The 18,558-nt window shown below is 43.5% G+C and overlaps 2 protein-coding genes across 3 annotated transcripts in view; one reads left to right on the top strand and one right to left on the bottom strand.

Moving 5' to 3' along the window:
* TXNL4B (thioredoxin like 4B) overlaps window positions 1–18,558 on the bottom strand; it is a 67,166-nt gene that overhangs the window by 15,769 nt on the left and 32,839 nt on the right. Inside the window, exon 4 of the mRNA XM_032157805.2 lies at window positions 1,497–1,606. Coding sequence (XP_032013696.1) covers window positions 1,497–1,606 — 110 coding nt within the window. The remainder of the gene's footprint in view (window positions 1–1,496; window positions 1,607–18,558) is intronic.
* On the top strand, window positions 12,199–17,075 carry HP (haptoglobin). 2 transcript variants are annotated; one of them, XM_032157803.2, is made up of 5 exons: window positions 12,199–12,351; window positions 13,865–13,947; window positions 14,251–14,352; window positions 15,109–15,183; window positions 16,115–17,075. In XM_032157803.2, the coding sequence occupies exons 1-5, from the start codon at window positions 12,305–12,307 to the stop codon at window positions 16,891–16,893; spliced, it is 1,086 nt and encodes a 361-aa protein (XP_032013694.1). In that variant the 5' UTR covers window positions 12,199–12,304; the 3' UTR covers window positions 16,894–17,075. The 2 variants fall into 2 exon arrangements, with proteins under 2 accessions (XP_032013694.1, XP_032013693.1); XM_032157802.2 differs by lacking the exon at window positions 12,199–12,351 and having other exon boundaries at window positions 13,749–13,947.

Below are 18,558 nucleotides of genomic sequence, written 5' to 3'. Positions count from 1 at the left end.
GCAAAAAATGCAGATCCCAGGTTTGGGAACCTAAAAGAAATTACTCTGAGTAGGTTAGAATTTCACCTCTATCTGAGACCCTGATACAATCATTTAAAAATAAAAACACATATATACAAATATCTATACACACATACATATGTGTGTGTGTGAATAGGTTGGCCCATCTTCATGTTCTTTCACTCCCTTGTTCTTTCAAACAATCATTCCCTGAGATGCTGAGTTTTCCAGTATCTCTCAGTCTCTCCGAAGAACAGCCTGCCAGCATCCAGTGGATCACACCCTCTGACAAGCCCAGTGCCTCTTTTGTGGAGAGGGGATTTGCTTTGGGGTTTGGCAAGTTTATGCAAGTCCTTGATTTCTTGCACTGACTGCTGAAAAGCAGAGCTCCATTTAAATTCCATTCCTTCTGGAGATCTGTCCTATGACCAGGGTGCATAGTTCAACTCCTCTCTGCATCTGGCTGGCACCCAGGGCACTCTTGCCCAAATGCTTTGTCAGGTAGTTTCCTTGATCTATTTCCTAATGTGCTTCCCAGCCATGGTCCACGTGGTTTCTGCCTGCTCCAGTGCCCCCAAGGCCAACACAGGGGTCATGCTTGGAGAAAACCTCCAACTCTTTGCAGCCTCAGGCTTCTCCAGCCTTGGGTGCCAGTGCTTTAAGGTCCTCCTTATCCTCTTTGCTGGGCATCACTGCCTCAGTCATGGTTTAAATCTGATACACAAGGTTCTTAATGGGCTTCCATAGCCATGTAGAATTGACACCCTTAGCCTGGCTAATGTGGTTAGCTAGCAAGTTTGTTATCCCTTCCAGGCAAGAAATGCCTTAACCCAGTGAAAGATCTGTCTCCAGATGACTCTTAAAAGTGACTCTAATGGTGAGCCCTTGATGCTGATTATGTGAAGGAATCTTTTTTATTTTATTTTTGAGACAGGGTCTTGCTCTGTTGCCCAGGCTGGAGTACAGTGGCGCAATCAGAGCTCACTGCAGCCTCTCCCAGGCTCAAGTGATCCTCCCCACTCAGTCCCCTGAGTAGCGGGAACTACAGGTGCATACCACTATGCCTGGCTAACTTCTTATTTTTTTATTTTTTGTTTTTGTAGAGATGGGTCTCCCTATGTTGCCCAGGCTCACCTTGAACTCTTGGCTTCAAGCGATCCTCCAGCATGTCCTCCCAAGTGCTGGGATTATAGGCATGAGACACTGTGCCCAGCACATGTGAGGGAGTCTTGAGAATTCTGTGTAGTTCATCATGTGGGAGAGGTAGCACCCCAGGGTGGTCAAGGGCTTGGCCTGGGTTTGAATCCTGGCTCCTCTCTTTACTAGCTGTGTTACCTTGAACAAGTTCCTTATCCTCTCTGTGCCCCATTTATAAAAAACGGGGTTATTAGATAATAAAAAGACCCAATGCTTATGGGCTGTTGAAGAATTAAATGAGTAAATACACAGAAAGCACATAGCACAGTGCCTGGCACACAGAACCCTCCCAATGTTACCTGTTATTACTAGGAGTTGACTGGCTTTTCTCCTCAAGTACCTGCAGGGCTGGTTCTGTGGACAGCTTTTATGCTTCTGAGGGCTGGATCTTCTCCACTGCAGATAGAAGCTGACAATACAGGCATTACTTACTCGTGTTACAGTTTTTATTTCTGCCCCTACTCTGAATTCTCTGAAGGCAGAGGCTATGTTTATCACCCATTCATTTCAACCAACCGGACTGAGCCTCTGTTGTATGCCAGGCATTGCTGGGTATAGAGATAATGGTCAATGAAAAAGCACCGATGTGGTCCTACCTTGTTTCCCGGGACCCATCCCACAAACATGGTAGGTTGAAAAAATTGCGGAAGGTTGATATGAATTCTTTTGAATATAGAGTCAGTTTTTACACTCATACTAATGTCCTCATGCCTTTGACATCTGACCAGTTTCATGCTGGGAAAGGCAGCATCTCTTTGGAAGTTTTGACAGGTTGTGTGGGTTTCCCATCTTGGTTGGCTGTCTTTGCTGACAGGAAGCTAGTCTGAGGATAATACTTGATTTAGCAGCCTGGATCTTGGAAGTTCTTCATTTACAAACTGTCAGGGATGATCCTACTTTTAAGAAGCTTTTAAAAAGCTTAAAATATCAATGTGTATGGTACAAAATATCAATATGTGTGTCTCCAGTGGCTCAGTTTTGGAGAAGAGAATTGCTGACCATAAGGGAGTGCAACTGGGAAGCAATGCCTATGTTCCAGGCACCGTGGGACCTTGTAGCCCCTGGTCCTGGTGACTGTGAAAAAAGGAGAAATTCTAGAAATAGGTGTAATCATGTGAATGTCTTTGTTTAATTTTCTTATCAAGATAAACTGCAATTCTGAACAACATGTGCTGTTCTGAATTCAACACTCCACTCTCCATTCTGTTTGAAGGTCATGTATACTCCTGGGAAAATCCAGGGTTCTCATTTCATGGCTACTGAGGTATTTATTCCCACACTATTTAAATCAATTAAATAAAATATCATTTACAATAACATAAACATCAAATGCTTAAGAATAAATCTAATGAAAGAGGTGCCAGAGGTCTGTATCCATATGAACAAGACATTAAAATTAAAGACAGCCTAAATAAATGAGGAGAGATGCTACGTGCATTACACGAAAGACTCAACAGAGTCAAGATGTCAGCTCTCCCCAAAGTGATCTGGAGATTCAATGTAATCCCAACAAAAATCCCATCAGGACATTTTGTGAGAATTGGAAAGTTGATTTTAAAATTTACATAAAATGGAAAAGACCTAGAATAGTCAAGACAAACTCTGAAAGAAAATAAAGTTGGAACACTTATAATACCAGATAGCAAGATTTAGTATAAAGTTCCCATTATTGGCCAGGTGTGGAGGCTCATGCCTGTAATGCCAGCACTTTAGGAAGCTGAGGTGGGCGGATCACTTGAGCCCAAGAGTTCAAGTCCAGCTTGGTCAACATGGCAAAACCACATCTCCACAACTACAACAACAACAAATTGGGTGTGAGTGGTTGCACGTACCTGTAGTCTCAGCTATCCATGAGGCTGAGGTGGGAGGATCGTTGGAGCCCAGGAGGTTGAGGCTGCAGATCGTGTCCCTGCACTCCCACCTGGGAGACAGTGAGATCCTGCCTCAAAAAAAGTTCCCATTTGTGAAATCCCAAAATTTGAGACAGGTCTCAGTTAATTTAGAAAGCTTATTTTGCCAAGGTTGAGGACGCACACCCAACACAACCTCAGGAGGTCCTGATATATGTCCAAGGCGGTCAGAGCACAGTTTGGTTTTATACATTTTAGGGAGACCTGAGACATCAATCAACATATGTAAGATGAACATTGGTTCCGTCCACAGAGGCGGGACAACTCTCAAAGCCAGGAGGGGGCTTCCAGGTCATAGGTAGATAAGAGACAAATGGTTGCATTCTTTTGAGGTTCTGATGAGCCTCTCCAAAAGAGGCAAAAGGATATGCATTTATCTCAGTGAGCAGAGGGGTGGCATTGAATAGAACGGGAGGCAGGTTTGCCCTAAGCAGTTCTCTGCTTCACTTTTCCCTTTAGCTTAGTGATTCTGGGGGTTTAAGATAGTTTCCTTTCACACATTATTATTATTATTATTAATTTTTTTTTTGAGACAGAATCTCGTTCTGTCACCCAGGCTGGAGTGCAGTGGTGCAATCTCAGCTCACTGCAACTTCCGCCTCCCGGGTTCAAGCGATTCCCGTGCCTCAGCCTCCGAGTAGCTGGGACTACAGGCACCCACCACCATGCCCAGCTAATTTTTTGTACTTTCGTAGGGATGGGTTTCACCATGTTGGCCAGAATGGTCTCGATCTCCTGACCTTATGATCCACCCGCCTTGGCCTCCCAAAATGCTGGGATTACAGGCGTGAGCCACCGCGCCCAACCCCCTTTCACACATTATTAAGACAGTATGACAATGGCTCCAGATTAGACAAATAGACTAATGGAAAAGAACAGAGGATTCAGGAGGAGGCCAACACATATATAATCACCTGATTTATAATAAAGATACCACTGGAATTCAGGGACAAAGGATGGTCATTTTAGCAAATAATACTGGATTGATTGCATGTCTATATGGAAAAAATGAACTTTTCTCTCACGTCATATACCAACATTAATTCCAAATGGATCATAGACCTAGATTTGAAAGATAAAACAATACGCTTTTAGAAAAACATATAGGAGAATATTGTCACAACCTTGTAGGCAAAAATTTCTTAATCAGAACACAGAAATCACTAACTATGAAATTTAAAAAACTGACAAATTAGGACTATTTAAGATTAAGAACTTCTGCACTTCTGTTCATCAAAATACAAGATTAAAAGAATTAAAAGACAAATCATGGAATGGGAGAACATGTTTACAATACATTTATCCAAAAAAAGACTAGTATTCATAATATTTTAGAAAAAGACAACAAATCTACAAGGAGAAGACATAGTGTAAAGAGGATACCTAAGTGGTCCAATACAAATCTAAAAAGTGCTCTACATCATTTGATATTGGGGAAATGCAAAATTAAAGCCATTATTATTTATTTATTTATTTATTTATTTATTTATTTATTTTTTGAGATGGAGTCTTGCTCTGTCACCCAGGCTAGAGTGCAGTGGTGCGATCTCGGCTCACTGCAACCTCTGCCCCCAAGGTTCAAGCGATTCTCCTGCCTCAGTCTCCTGAGTAGCTGGGACTACAGGCCTGTGCCACCACACCTGGCTAATTTTTGTATTTTTAGTAGAGACGGAGTTTCGCTATGTTGGCCAGGCTGGTCTTGAACTCCTGACCTCAGGTGATCCACCTGCCTTGGCCTCCCAAAGTGCTAGGATTACAGGCGTGAGCCACCGCACCCGGCCTCCATTATTATATTTTACTACACATATGCAGAATGGCAAAACTTAAAAAGTATTGGCAAGGATGCAGAGCAACTGGAACTTTGATATACTGCTGATAGGAGAGTTTATTGGAAAACTGGCAGAATCTATTAAAGCTAGACATATGCCTATCCTATGACACAGCCAGGTACGTATCCAAGAGAAATGAGTGCAGGTAATCACCAAACGATATATGCAAGAATGTTCATAGCAGCTTGGTTTACAGTAGCCCCCAGATGGAATCAATCCATACATCCATCTACAGAAGAATGAATAATCAATTGTGCCTTAGTCACACAATGGAATACTTCTCAGCAATAAAAAAAAAGAAACTAATGTGACAACATGGATGTTTCTCACAGACATTATGTTGAAAAAACAAGCCAGAAACCAAGAATGCCTACTATTTGATTCTATTTATACAAAGTTCAGGACCAGGCAAAAGTATTCCATCATGACAGATGTCAGGACAGTGGTTACTTTGGTAGGGGTGGGGTGTGGACTGAGAGGAACCCAAAGGAGTTTTCTGGGGTGCTAGAAATATTTCATACTATAAAGATTCATTGAGATGAATACTTAAGATTTGGTGTTTTTAGTAAATGATGCTGGATCAATTGTACATCCAAATGGAGTCAAATGAGTGTGGTCTCCTTAACTCACTTCCCTGTGTGTATGCAAGCTATTAATAACAGCAAAATTAAAGTACATGTGATACCTCCTTAAGTTAGGAGTATAATATAGCATTTAAGATTTTTTTTTTTTTGAGACAGAGTCTCGCTCTGTCACCCAGGCTGGAGTGCAGTGGCACGATCTTGGCTCACTGCAACCTCCGCCCCCCAGGTTCAAGCGATTCTCCTGCCTCAGCCTCCTGAGTAGCTGGGATTACAGGCACACACCATCACACCTGGATAATTTTTGTATTTTTAGTAGGATGGGGTTTCACCATGTTGGTCAGCCTGATCTCAAACTCCTGACCTCATGATCTGCCCGCCACGGCCTCCCAAAGTGCTGGGATTACAGGTGTGAGCCACCGTGCCCAGCCTAAAATGTTTTAAAGAGTTTGCTGCAACATGGAAAATGCCTACAACACTGCGTGATGTAGAAAGTAAAAAGTTCCGAGGCCGGGCGCGGTGGCTCACGCCTGTAATCCCAGCACTTTGGGAGGCCGAGGTGGGCGGATCACGAGGTCAGGAGATCGAGACCATCCTGGCTAACACGGTGAAACCCCGTCTCTACTAAAAAAAAAATACAAAAAATTAGCCGGGCGAGGTGGCAGGCGCCTGTAGTCCCAGCTACGCGGGAGGCTGAGGCAGGAGAATGGCGTGAACCCGGGAGGCGGAGCCTGCAGTGAGCCGAGATCGCGCCACTGCACTCCAGCCTGGGTGAAAGAGAGAGACTCCGTCTCAAAAAAAAAAAAAAAAAAAAGAAAGTAAAAAGTTCCTCTTCAAAATTTCCCTTCTTGTTAAAGAATAAATCATAAGTGTTAGAAATAATAGTTTCTTTTAAAAACTAACTTCCTTCAAGCCTCCTTGCTTTGTGCTAATAACTCTTTGTTAAGCCCTATCCTATGTAGCTGTTAAATGTAAGAAAATAAATACATTCTATGTCCCTGTACTTTAACCAAGATATCTGTGCTAGACGTGTGCACAGGCATGTCACAGCTTGCAGCCTATGCCCCTTCCTTATTTGGGAATGTTATTACTTTTCTAAGTCTTTTTATAAGCAACTTCCTCTTTTCCTTTGTTCTCCTCTGCCATTACCTCTTTAGAAAAAGTTTTAAACCTTTAGCCAACTGGGTGCTGCCTAGACTGTCAGGTCCAGTTCCAGCCAATGGAATCAGGACATAGCAGTAGGGTCTGGATGGGTCAGATATAAATGTTTTTTACCTCCTTTGTTCAAGTGTGCTCTTGTCTTTGTTCCATCTGTGACAGGCACCCTTTCTGCAGAAAGTAAAAATTGCCTTGCTGAGAGAATTAAATTTATGTTCAAGTGCTATTTCTTTATGGCACTGGGGAACAAGCATTTTGCATTTCTAACAGGTGAAAAGGTTAGACCAAAAAATTCTATATAAAGAATGATCAAAATTGTGTAAAAGTATGCACAGAGAAAATCTGGAAGGAAGTAACACTAAAGTGTTAATGATTATTGGTTGTCTTGAGGTGGTGAAATTATCGGAGACTTATTTCTTATTTTTATTTTTTGGTAGCTTACAAAATTTCAAGACTTTTGTAATGGCAGAGTGAACTTTTTGTTTTTTTGAGACAGGGTCTCACTGTCACCCAGGCTGAAGTGCAGTGGCATAATCATAGTTCACTACAGCCTCAACTCCCAGGTGCAAACCCCTCAGCCTCCAGAGTAGCTGGGACTACAGGTGTGTGCCACTGTGCTTGGATAATTTTTTATGTATTTTCTGTAGAGACAGAGTTTTACCATGTTGCCCATTTTATTCCATATGGTCTCCTACTCTTGGGCTCAAGAAATCGACCCGCCTTGGCCTCCCAAAGCACTGGGATTACAGGCATGAGTCACTATGCCTGGCTGGCAGAGTGAACTTTTAAAAATCATTTTTTCCTTCTAAAATCAAAACTCTCCCCTTCAAGCTCCTCTGTCCACTGCTGTCCTGGCCTATTAATATTTCAAGCTTTCCTGCTTTCTATTCTCCCAACAAAATATATTCCTACTTTCCTTGGTGGAGTCTTCTGACTTGCTATCTCCCATCTTGACTTGTCCAGTGAAAGAGAGAAGACTTTTGGGCTGGATTCTGTTTCTCCTCAAGTTAATGAAAGACGCCCAGGGTAGGAAGGCTGTGTGTGAATGCTCCCCTGTTGCCCAAGACAAGGGGTTAGAGCAATAGAGTTCAGAGTATCTTCAGAGGAAGAATGTGAATTTTCACGTACCTGGTGAGTAAACAATTGTTCTACAACAGTGGTGAGAAATGTTTCATTTTAGACACCCTAGGAGGGCACCAGTCCAAGGAGGAAGTCTCTCCCTCCATTTCATAGGATCAGCGTTCTCCCCGCTTCCCTGAGGACCCACAGAGCTGCAGAAATAGAGGCCATCTCTTCCCTCTGTGGAAAAGTAGCAGCAACTGGACAGAAAGGAAAAAAGAAGCCTGGGGTTGTGACATTTGCAAGACTCTAGATAGAAGACTGTGAGAGGCTGAGATTTGACAGTTTCTTTGGGGAGGGATGATGGACTGGATGAGGTGGGAGGGGGAGGAGGGCATGAGTATGCCATAGGACAGAAGTGTTCAAGGTTTAGTGGAATCCTTCACAGTCTACAGTGCGGGTTCTCTTTGGAAAACGTAGGGTGTAGCTCCCTCCTTCTGGCCATTGAAGGAAAACCTGGGTGGCAAAGCACAGGTAAAGACAAGCTGTGACAGAGGATAGCAGAAACCCAGGGACCTAGGGAGCAGAATTCTAACACCTTTACCCCAGATTCAGCCAGAGCAGCTCCATTTCCATCATTCCAAACACCAGTTCTACTGGTTAACATTTGCTACCTAATGAGTCTTCCTCAAGCTTTGTAGCTTAGAATAGTCATCTTTTATTTAGCTTATGATTCTGTGGGTCAGCAATGTGGACTGGGCTTAGGTGGAGGTGGTTTTGGTCAGGACCAGTTTCAGCTGATCTTGGCAGGAGCTCACTCAAGCATCTGTGGAGGGCTTCTGGGAAATTGGGGCTGGCTGTCTGTCAGCTGGGATGCCTGGGTTCTGCTCTATGGGGACCTTTCATTCTCCAGCAATGGAGGAATAACTTGGGCTCATTCACAGGGCAGCCCCCAGATTCCGGGTGCTGTAAAAGCAGTCAAATCCCAGTTCACAAGCATGTTTCAAGACTATCCTTGTTACATTTGCTACTATTTCAACATAGTCACAGAGCCAACCCCAGATTCCAGAGGTGGAGAAATGGGCTCCTGCTTATGACTAAAGAGCTGCAGTCTATTGCCTCGTACCTGCAGGGCTGGGGAGAAGTTATGGACGCTTGAAATGTAGATTTTCACATCCCCACACAGACCTATTGGATCCAATTCATGGAAAAGCGGCCTCTCACTATGTCCTTCGGGTGATTCCCTCCTCCTTCATATTTTAAAATATTTTATTTGATACTTATAAAATATTATATGTGACATATATGTGTGGGCATATATGTGTTTTATTAAAAATAAAGCACAATAATATAATGTATGTTAATGAACCTACTACTCAGCCCAAAAGCTGGGTCATTAACAATTTATTTATATTTACCTAAGTGTCTTTCCCTTATGCCTTCCTTCTACCTCCTCATGAGATATAACATTTTACATTTTGGGTTTTCCATTCCAACAAGAAATTTAAAAATACAGTTTTGACTCTTTGATATCTATGCCTGAGCAACTTACTGCTGAGTCTTCTCTTTCTTTTTTCTTTTCTTTCTTTCTTTCTTTCTTTCTTTCTTTCTTTCTTTCTTTCTTTCTTTCTTTCTTTCTTTCTTTCTTTCTTTCTTTCTTTCTTTCTTTCTTTCTTTCTTTCTTCCTTTTTCTTTCTTTCCTTTCTTTCTTTCTTCCTTCCTTTCTTTTCTTTCCTTTCTTTTCTTTCTTTCTTCTTTCTTTCTCTTTCTTTCTCTTTCTCTTTCTTTCTCTCTCTCTTTCTTTTTTCTTTTTCTCCAATAAAAATAAGTTTACTTATTCTTGAATTTTTTTGTGCTAAAATATTTATAACATAAAATTTCTGATTTTAACCATTCTGAAGTGTACAATTCGGCAGCATTTATGACACCAGCAATGTTGTGCAACCATCACCACTATCAGTTTCCAAAAATTTTTCATCACCCCAAACAGGAACTCTGTACCCATTAAGCAATCACTTCCCATTTCTTGCTTCTCCCAGCCCCTAGTAAAGTCTAATCTACTTTTGTTTCTATGCATTTGCCTATTCTAGATACTTTATTATAAGTGGAATCAAGTAATATTTGTCCCTTTATGTCTGGCTTCTTTCACTTAGTATGTTTTCAAGGTTTATTCATGTTGTAGCATGTATCAACTTCATTCCTTTTTATACGTGAATAATATTCCATTGTATGTAGATATCACAGTTTGTTTATCCATTTGTCTGTGGATGGACGCTTGGATTGCTTCTACCTTTTGGCTATTGTGAAAATGCTGCTATGTACATTGGTGTACAAGTCTCTGAGTCTCTGATTTTAATTCTTCGGGTGTATACCCTGAAGTGGAATTACTGGGTCAGATGGCAATTCTATGCTTAGCTTTTTGAGGAACCATAAAACTGTTTTCCATAGCAACTGCACCATTTTACATTCTTACTAGCAAGGTAATGTACCAGGGTTCTAATTCTTCCACATCCTTGCCAACATTTCACACACACACACACACAAATTTGTAGCCATCCTAGTAGGTGTGAAGTGGTGTTTCATTGTGGTTTTGATTTGCAAATTTCCCTATTGACATTTTCCAATGGTGTTGAGTGACTTTTTTTTTTGACGGAGTCTTGCTCTGTTGCCCAGGCTGGAGTGCAGTGGTGCGATCTCGGCTCACTGCAAACTCTGCCTCCCAGGTTCAAGCAATTCTCCTGTCTCAGCCTCCTAGGTTGAAGCAATTCTCCTGTCTCAGCCTCCCAAGTAGTAGCTGGGACTACAGATGCATGCCACCACGCCTGGCTAATTTTTGTATTTTTAGAAAAGATGGGGTTTTACCATATTCATATTGGTCAGACTGGTCTCGAACTTCTGGCCTCAGGTGATCCACCCACCTTGGCCTCCCAAGGTGCTGGGATTAAAGGTGTGAGTCACTCCCCAGCCTTGAATATCTTTTATGTGCTTTTTGGCACTTTATGTATTTTTTTGGAGTAATGTCTATTTAAATCCTTTGCCCATGCTTTGTTTGTCTTTTTGTTGTTGTAGTAGGATATGCTCTGGATAATAACCCTTTATCAGATATAGAATTTTCAAATATTTTCTCCCATTCTGTAGACTGTCTTCACTTTTTTTTTTGAGACAGAGTCTTGCTCTGTCACCCAGGCTGGAGTGGTGTGATCTAGGCTCACTGCAACCTCTGCCTCCTGGGTTCAAGCAATTCTCCTGCCTCAGCCTCCTGAGTAGCTGGGATTAAAGCATGAGCCACCATGCCCGGCTAATTTTTGTATTTTTAGTAGAGATGTAATTTCACCACGTTGGTCAGGCTGGTCTCAAACTCCTGACCTCATGATCCGCCCACCTCAGCCTCCCAAAGTGCTGGGATTATAGGCGTGAGCCACCGTGCCTGGCCTGTCTTCATTTTCTTAATACTGTCTTTTGATGCACAAATGTTCATTCCGATGAAGCCCAATTTATCTAATTTTTCTTTGATTGCTGGTGATTTTGGTGTCATTATCTAAGAATCCATTGCCAAGTTTTACTTGGTTTTGATCTCTAGAAGACTGCTATCATACTGAAGGTAATCTTCTGAAACTTGCGGTTTTCTTTCAAACATTATAAGATTATCCATGTTCTTGCAGAGTTTATTCATTTTATGCTGTATAATAATCCATTATATCCACATACAACGCAGTATTGACCCTTCCTCTTGTTGATGGGCATTTGTCTTGTTTCTAGTTACTTTGCTATTACATCAGTGTCACCATGATTATCCAAAAGTAATTCTTTTGTACACTCTAAGAACAACTAACCCTTTTTAATGAATAAATCAAACCTTGTATTGAGTTGCTATAAGTTTCAATTGACTAGTACCTGGTATACACACAGGTGCAGACATTTGACTGAGACATATTGATTTTTCTCATCTGCCTATTTAGGCTAATCACCAGACTATAAAACCATGAGAACCACTGCCATTGAGTATGGTCTGTGTCAGTCTACACTATAGCTTTAACTAGTTGTGTGATTTCTTGCAAAGAGCAATCAGAGAAGACACAATAAACACATTTACTGATTTCAGGCTGGAGAGCTTTTAAGCAATAGGGAAACAGCCACACACAAGGTGGAGAGAATTACTGTGAAAAGGAAGTGCTTTCTTTAGAGCCCCACCTAAGCTAGGCTGCAGAAATGTCTACAATGGGTTTGAAACAACTCAAAATGAGCCCTTCTGCAGAGTGAAAATCCTCCAAGATAAAGAGACAGATTGATGGTTCCCGCCGCCGCCCTGTCCTGCCCAGTTGCTGATTTCAGGAAATACTTTGGCAGGTTCGTGGGTCATAGAGTTGCCAGGTTTCTTTGGGGTTTGTAACAGAACACCACAAGAAAATCAAGTGTGAAGCAAGAGCTCAACTCTTAACAGGGGTATTGTTTGTGGTTTTTTTTACTGGAAAAGATAGTGACCTTACCAGGGCCAAAGTTTGTAGACACAGGAATTACGAAACGGAGAAGGGGGAGAAGTGAGCTAGTGGCAGCATAAAAAGACCAGCAGATGCCCCACAGCACTGCTCTTCCAGAGGCAAGACCAACCAAGATGAGGTGGGTCCGCAGCTTTCCCTCCTGCCTTTCCTCTGGTTCTTTATTTCAGTCTTTTTTGTGTACATCAGTAGAGATGCAGAAATAGAACAAAGAAACAGGGCAAATGGGCTAAATTATAGTGAACTAAAGGGCTTAGTGTGTTAAATCTTCTCCTTTTCTGCATCCATAGAAGACAGTGCTGCTGACTTTCCCAGGAGATGAGATTTACTCTCAGGAGTGTCTTTTTCCTTGAGGTTACGTTTTTGTCTTTGTAGGGGATGTCATCAGCTCCCGTGGTAGGCTTCCTGGCATCCTGAGTATATTTATTAGCAGATATTTTCCTCTTTAAAAATGTATAATAAGGAAGACTAATAGTAACACATTTGAATGACACAATTAATTAACTAGTACCTGGGATACACACTAATACCTGGGATACATCTAATTAAGGCACTTAGATCTTATAAAAATAAAGACTTTTTGAAATGTTGAAATAATAAGACTAGAAACTTTTTTTTTTTGAGATGGAGTCTCGCTCTGTCACCAGGCTGGAGTGCAGTAGCGTGATCTTGGCTCACTGCAACCTCTACCTCCCAGGTTCAAGCGATTCTCCTCCCTCAGCCTCCCAAGTAGCTGGGACTACAGGTGTGTACCACTATCCCCACCTAATTTTTGTATTTTTAGTAGAGACGGGGTTTCACCATGTTGGCCAGGATGACCTCGATCTCTTGACTTCGTGATCTGCCTGCTTTGGCCTCCCAAAGTGCTGGGATTACAGGCGTGAGCCACCGCGCTGCCTAGAAACGATTTTAATAGAAGCAAGTAGTGCCGGAATGGTCGGCGTCTGTTAGTGAGATGGTGAACAGGCAGATGGCGCCTGTGGGTCAACGCCCATGGCCACAGTCCTGCTTTCGGACACCAGTTCTCTTCTGGGTAACCTTCTGGCATTTTGGGGTTTGAGATACCATTTCCTAAAGGTGAATTATCATAAAATACTAGAAATAACCACGTGTTTAAAATTATATATTTAAGGAACCTTTTATTACAGAAAATATCAAGAAGTAGAGGAATAGCACAGTAAGCCCGAAGTTCCCATCTCTGAGTTATCTCCATTTTATTAACACTATCTTTGGGGTGTCTGAGGGAGGTTTCTCTTTCCTGGAGGGCTCCTTATTATTGCCAATGTACTTTGCCGAATGCGGCCAGAAACTGAGCCCACCCCCCAACCTATGTGCCTTCCTATCCCTCTCTGAAGCTTCTGCAGAATTCCCAGCAGGACAGAGCTTGCTGGAAGCTTGGTATGCTGAGAAGCTGCTAAAGTGTGTATGGGCAGGGGTGGGGGCAACTTCTTGGTCCTAGCACTTCCATATATTGACTTTCTTTTCTGGCTGCTAAGTGGGAGGAGTGTGTGTGTATGCATGTGTGTGTGTGTGTGTGTGTGTGTGTGTGTGTACATGCATGTGTGTGTGGATGCATGCATGTGCTGTGAAGCAGGGAGACCAACTTTCCACTCCTTCTTGTTTTCTCTCTGCAGGGCCCTAGGAGCTGTCATTGCCCTCCTGCTCTGGGGACAGCTTTTTGCAGTGGACTCAGGCAATGATGTCATGGATATCGCAGGTCAGTCTTTGGTTGGGTAGGAGCGTGCATCCCTGGCGCCGCCGCATCCCACTCTGACCCTCTCGGGTCTGCACTCTCTCTGAGAACACCCAATTCCCCCTTCTTATCTTGACCTCTGGGCTTTCAGGACCATAAAGAACATTGGTGATCCTGCCAGAAATGAGGGGAGCTTGCCTTTCCATTGGCTTCCATTCGGGGTGGAAGGAGATTGATGTGCAGAGCAGCTTCCACTCATCTGACTTTTCATGGTTCACTGGGAACAATTTCCAAATAGTAAACTCTCTAGCTTCTCTCTCTTTGCAGGTGACGGCTGCCCGAAGCCCCCCGAGATTGCACATGGCTATGTGGAGCACTCGGTTCGCTACCAGTGTAAGAACTACTACAGGCTGCGCACAGAAGGAGATGGTAAGACCTGGACAACTATCTCCATGCCCTACATACAACCCCCACTCTGACATTTCCATGATGGGTGGTGCTGAGGTGATTTGCTAGAAACTTCATGTGTTCTCCTTGGAGCCAGGAGATTTAGATTCTAATAAGCATTTTGTCGCCAGTAGCTTGGCCCTTTGGGCAGACTAACTTTTGTCAGCCTCAAATTTTCTGTTTTGTTAAAGGGAGGCAATGCCATGCAGCCTACCTCATGTAAATCTCAGCGTCAGATTTACATCTATAGCAGGAGATGTGGGAAAAGAAGGAATGCTGATGACGATGTCACCCTCACCTAGTGAGTCTTGCTGTCCTGGCACTGCTCTAAGGGCTTTATATTTATTTGCTCATTTAGTCCTCACGGTATCCCTCTGAATAGAGTTTATTGTTTTCACTTTGCTAATAAGGAAACTGAGGCACAGGTTGAGTATCTTGCCCAAATTCAAGCAGCCTGTAAGAGGCAGAGTCAGGATTTGAATGCTGAGCCCTCCTTGTACTGCCTGGCTGTGACTGCCATGACCACAGTGTGTTCTGCTGGGCTTAAGTGGCGTACAGGCACTTGGCTTCCAGCACAGCACTCTTTCCCTTCCTCCTCCTCATATTCTCTCTCCTTTTTCCCTTCCTTTTTGTCCCCTTTTCCTCTTCCTTTTAGTTCTTCTCTTTAAATGCCTTCTCACTCTGCACTGGGTCTAGACTTGACTTCTCCTTTGGCTCATTTCTTGCCTTTTGTTTCAGGAGTGTACACCTTAAACAATGAGAAGCAGTGGATAAATAAGGCTGTTGGAGATAAACTTCCTGAATGTGAAGCAGGTGGGTGCTCAGCACCTAAGAGAGCAGGCAGGCGTCCAGCGGGGAATGTCCTAGAGGCACAGCCTTCCAGTACGGCTTCCTCTGAGCACACAAAAGCCAAGAGGAGGAATGTGGCAGAACCACAGCCGGCCAGGGAGAGACTTAAGCAGTTAGGTGGTAACTCCCTAAGGGTCACCAAGCGTCTAAGGGTCTTGATCATTGGGGCCTGAAGGGCACTGGCTGCATCCACTGTCTGCACTGCCCACAGATCAGGAGAGCCTGTGCATACAGAGAGCCTGCTAGAGAGCCCTGGGTCTAAGGAGAAGCAGGCTCCAGAGAGAACAAGTCAAGGGATGACATAAAATCTTAATCCATGGAAGCCTAGCAGGAGGCTGGACATGGGCTGGGACTCTTGCTTCTCGTTATTAGGAGGAGCTGTTGCTCTCTCCTTTCATTCTCGGAACCAGAGGCAAAGACCCAGCCTCTTCTGCTGTGAGTGGTGTGGAACTACCAACCTGCCTCGTATTAACTGCACCATCTACAAAATCTGAGCTCCAGCCAGTGCTGCTCTAGATTCATCTTTCTTTAGAGAGAATGAATTATTGTAGCCCCTAGCCCTTTCAATGAATTTCAGGGAATTGTGGAAATTCCTTTGTTGGGATAATTGTTTAAATATAATATAGTTCGCCAGCCAGCATTAAATAATCTCAGTATTTCCCATTTCCTTTGTTAGAAAAGTGGGAAATAGAGCTTTTTATAATGTAAACAATTTAAAAAACAGAATTATTTTAAAACTGCAACTATTGGAAATGAGATGAGCAGGTGGTAAGGGCAAAGCATTTAAATCTTTCTAGTTTATGCAGCAGTGACAGCCGCCCATGCTTTCACTGGTTTCTCAGATGGAAAGGCTCTTGCACATTTCCACTCACGAGTGTCTTGTTCTCCTTGACAGTATGTGGGAAGCCCAAGAATCCAGCAAACCCGGTGCAGCGGATCCTGGGTGGACACCTGGATGCCAAAGGCAGCTTTCCCTGGCAGGCTAAGATGGTCTCCCGCCATAATCTCACCACAGGGGCCACGCTGATCAATGAACAATGGCTGTTGACCACGGCTAAAAATCTCTTCCTGAACCATTCAGAAAATGCAACAGCGAAAGACATTGCCCCTACTTTAACACTCTATGTGGGGAAAAAGCAGCTTGTAGAGATTGAGAAGGTGGTTCTACACCCTAACTACTCCCAGGTAGATATTGGGCTCATCAAACTCAAACAGAAAGTGCCTGTTAATGAGAGAGTGATGCCCATCTGCCTACCTTCAAAGGATTATGCAGAAGTAGGGCGTGTGGGTTATGTTTCTGGCTGGGGGCGAAATGCCAATTTTAAATTTACTGACCATCTGAAGTATGTCATGCTGCCTGTGGCTGACCAAGACCAATGCGTAAGGCACTATGAAGGCAGCACAGTCCCTGAAAAGAAGACACCAAAGAGCCCTGTAGGGGTGCAGCCCATACTGAATGAACACACCTTCTGTGCTGGCATGTCTAAGTACCAGGAAGACACCTGCTATGGCGATGCGGGCAGTGCCTTTGCTGTTCACGACCTGGAGAAGGACACCTGGTATGCGGCTGGGATCCTAAGCTTTGATAAGAGCTGTGCTGTGGCTGAGTATGGTGTGTATGTGAAGGTGACTTCCATCCAGGACTGGGTTCAGAAGACCATAGCCGAGAACTAATGCAAGGCTGGCCAGAAGCCCTTGTCTGAAAGCAAGACTTCAGCCTGGAAGAGGGCAAAGTAGATGGGAGTGGACAGGAGTAAACGGGATAAGATGTGGTTTGAAGCTGATGGGTGCCAGCCCTGAGTTGCTGACTCAGTCAATAAAGAGCTTTCTTTTGACTCATTTCTGTGTTGTGTTCAGCCTTGAGTCTTTTTTATTTGCTCCTTTATGGTCCAGGGTAGTCAGAAGGTATAGAGTCTACTGGGAGTATGGCAGAAAACACCCCAAACCCACTGGAAATCCCAAAGGTGATACAAACTCTTCCACCTTAGGGAATCATGCTCACTGACTGAGTGCCTATTGAATGCTAGGTCCCAGAAAGGTAACCGTTGTCCTTGTTTTACAGACAAGGAAACAGTGACTCAGAGATGCTAAGTGAGTTGCTTAAGGTTACATAGCTATGAAACAGTGAAGCTGAACTTTGAACCAGGTCTGTTTGATACAAACTCAGAGCTCTTTTCACTGCATGCTGTTGCCTCTTCAAAGTGAATTAGGAGAAAAGGCATGGGCCTGGTGAGGAAGAGGCTAGCTCAAAATGGGATGGGGGAAAAAGTGTTTTAACACAGACAGTACTTCAGAGTTTGGGATCTAACCTACCAGCACTCCAGAAAACAAAAGACGATGATGTAAAGGCAGGATCTCTGGACTTGCTGAGTCCAAATCACAGCTTGGCCCATACATTTGCTAAGCAATTTAGGTTTCCTGGCCATCAGTTCCTGGTCTCTTCCATGAAGGACTTGAGCCAGGCGATGGCTAATGTCCCTATCAGCAATAACCTTCTGGGACTCTGTAAAGAGTGGGGAGGTAGAGTCCTTGCATCAGTAGAAGCTGCTTTTCCTACTTGGAACAAACCCACCCTTCACCAGGAATCAAATGCAAGCTGTCTGAGCCTCCTCTCCTGATGGCAGGTCATGCTATTAAGGGTCTCCCAGAAGAAAGGTTCTGGAACTCTGAGAAACAGAAGCTCTTCTAATGGAACTTTTTCTTGCTGTAAGCCTTCAATACCACCAATCACCAATGCGCCTTCTTCTCAAGCCAAAATACGGCCCCTCCTTTGTAGGGTGTAAAACAACACTGATGTCACTTGCTCTTGCCAGGGTCTGGCCATCTCTGTGAAGCTCTCCTCACAGGCACCCTGCAGATTCATCAATAAACTTCAACAGGTTAGTGCTAGTAGGCCAATAAGATGCACACTTATATTCTAGAACCTGTGAAAGAAGTAATAGCCAGAAACTGGAAAATAACAGTCAAACTCTTTAAAAAATGCCTCTCAGAACACAGTCACTTACACCTTTTCCTCTGGTAGTTCTCTTCAGCACCAAGTTTCTTGGAAGAACAAGCTACTCCCCAGTTTTCTTAAAGAATTGTCTGATTATATTAAGTAAGTGGCTTCTGGTAAAATAATGGCAAGAGAAAAGAAGCTCTGGCATTCTCTTGATCACTCATCTTCTCTGCCTTCCTCCCCAGCAACACCTCCTGGCCTCCGCCTGTGGGCTTCAGCAACACCAAACTCTATGTAGTTCCCTGACAAGCCCGGCCGTCTCCAGCCCTTGGGGTTTATTTCCTCGGGGGCCCTCTGCTGAAATTCCCTTCCCCTTGCTGTATTAGCACCTCCTACTTGCC

This window comes from Hylobates moloch, unplaced genomic scaffold (genome assembly GCF_009828535.3).
Source record: "Hylobates moloch isolate HMO894 unplaced genomic scaffold, HMol_V3 SCAFFOLD_6, whole genome shotgun sequence".
NCBI classification, from domain to species: domain Eukaryota; kingdom Metazoa; phylum Chordata; class Mammalia; order Primates; family Hylobatidae; genus Hylobates; species Hylobates moloch.
Note: the sequence above shows the minus strand (reverse complement) of the source record. Positions and strands in the feature narration are given on the sequence as shown.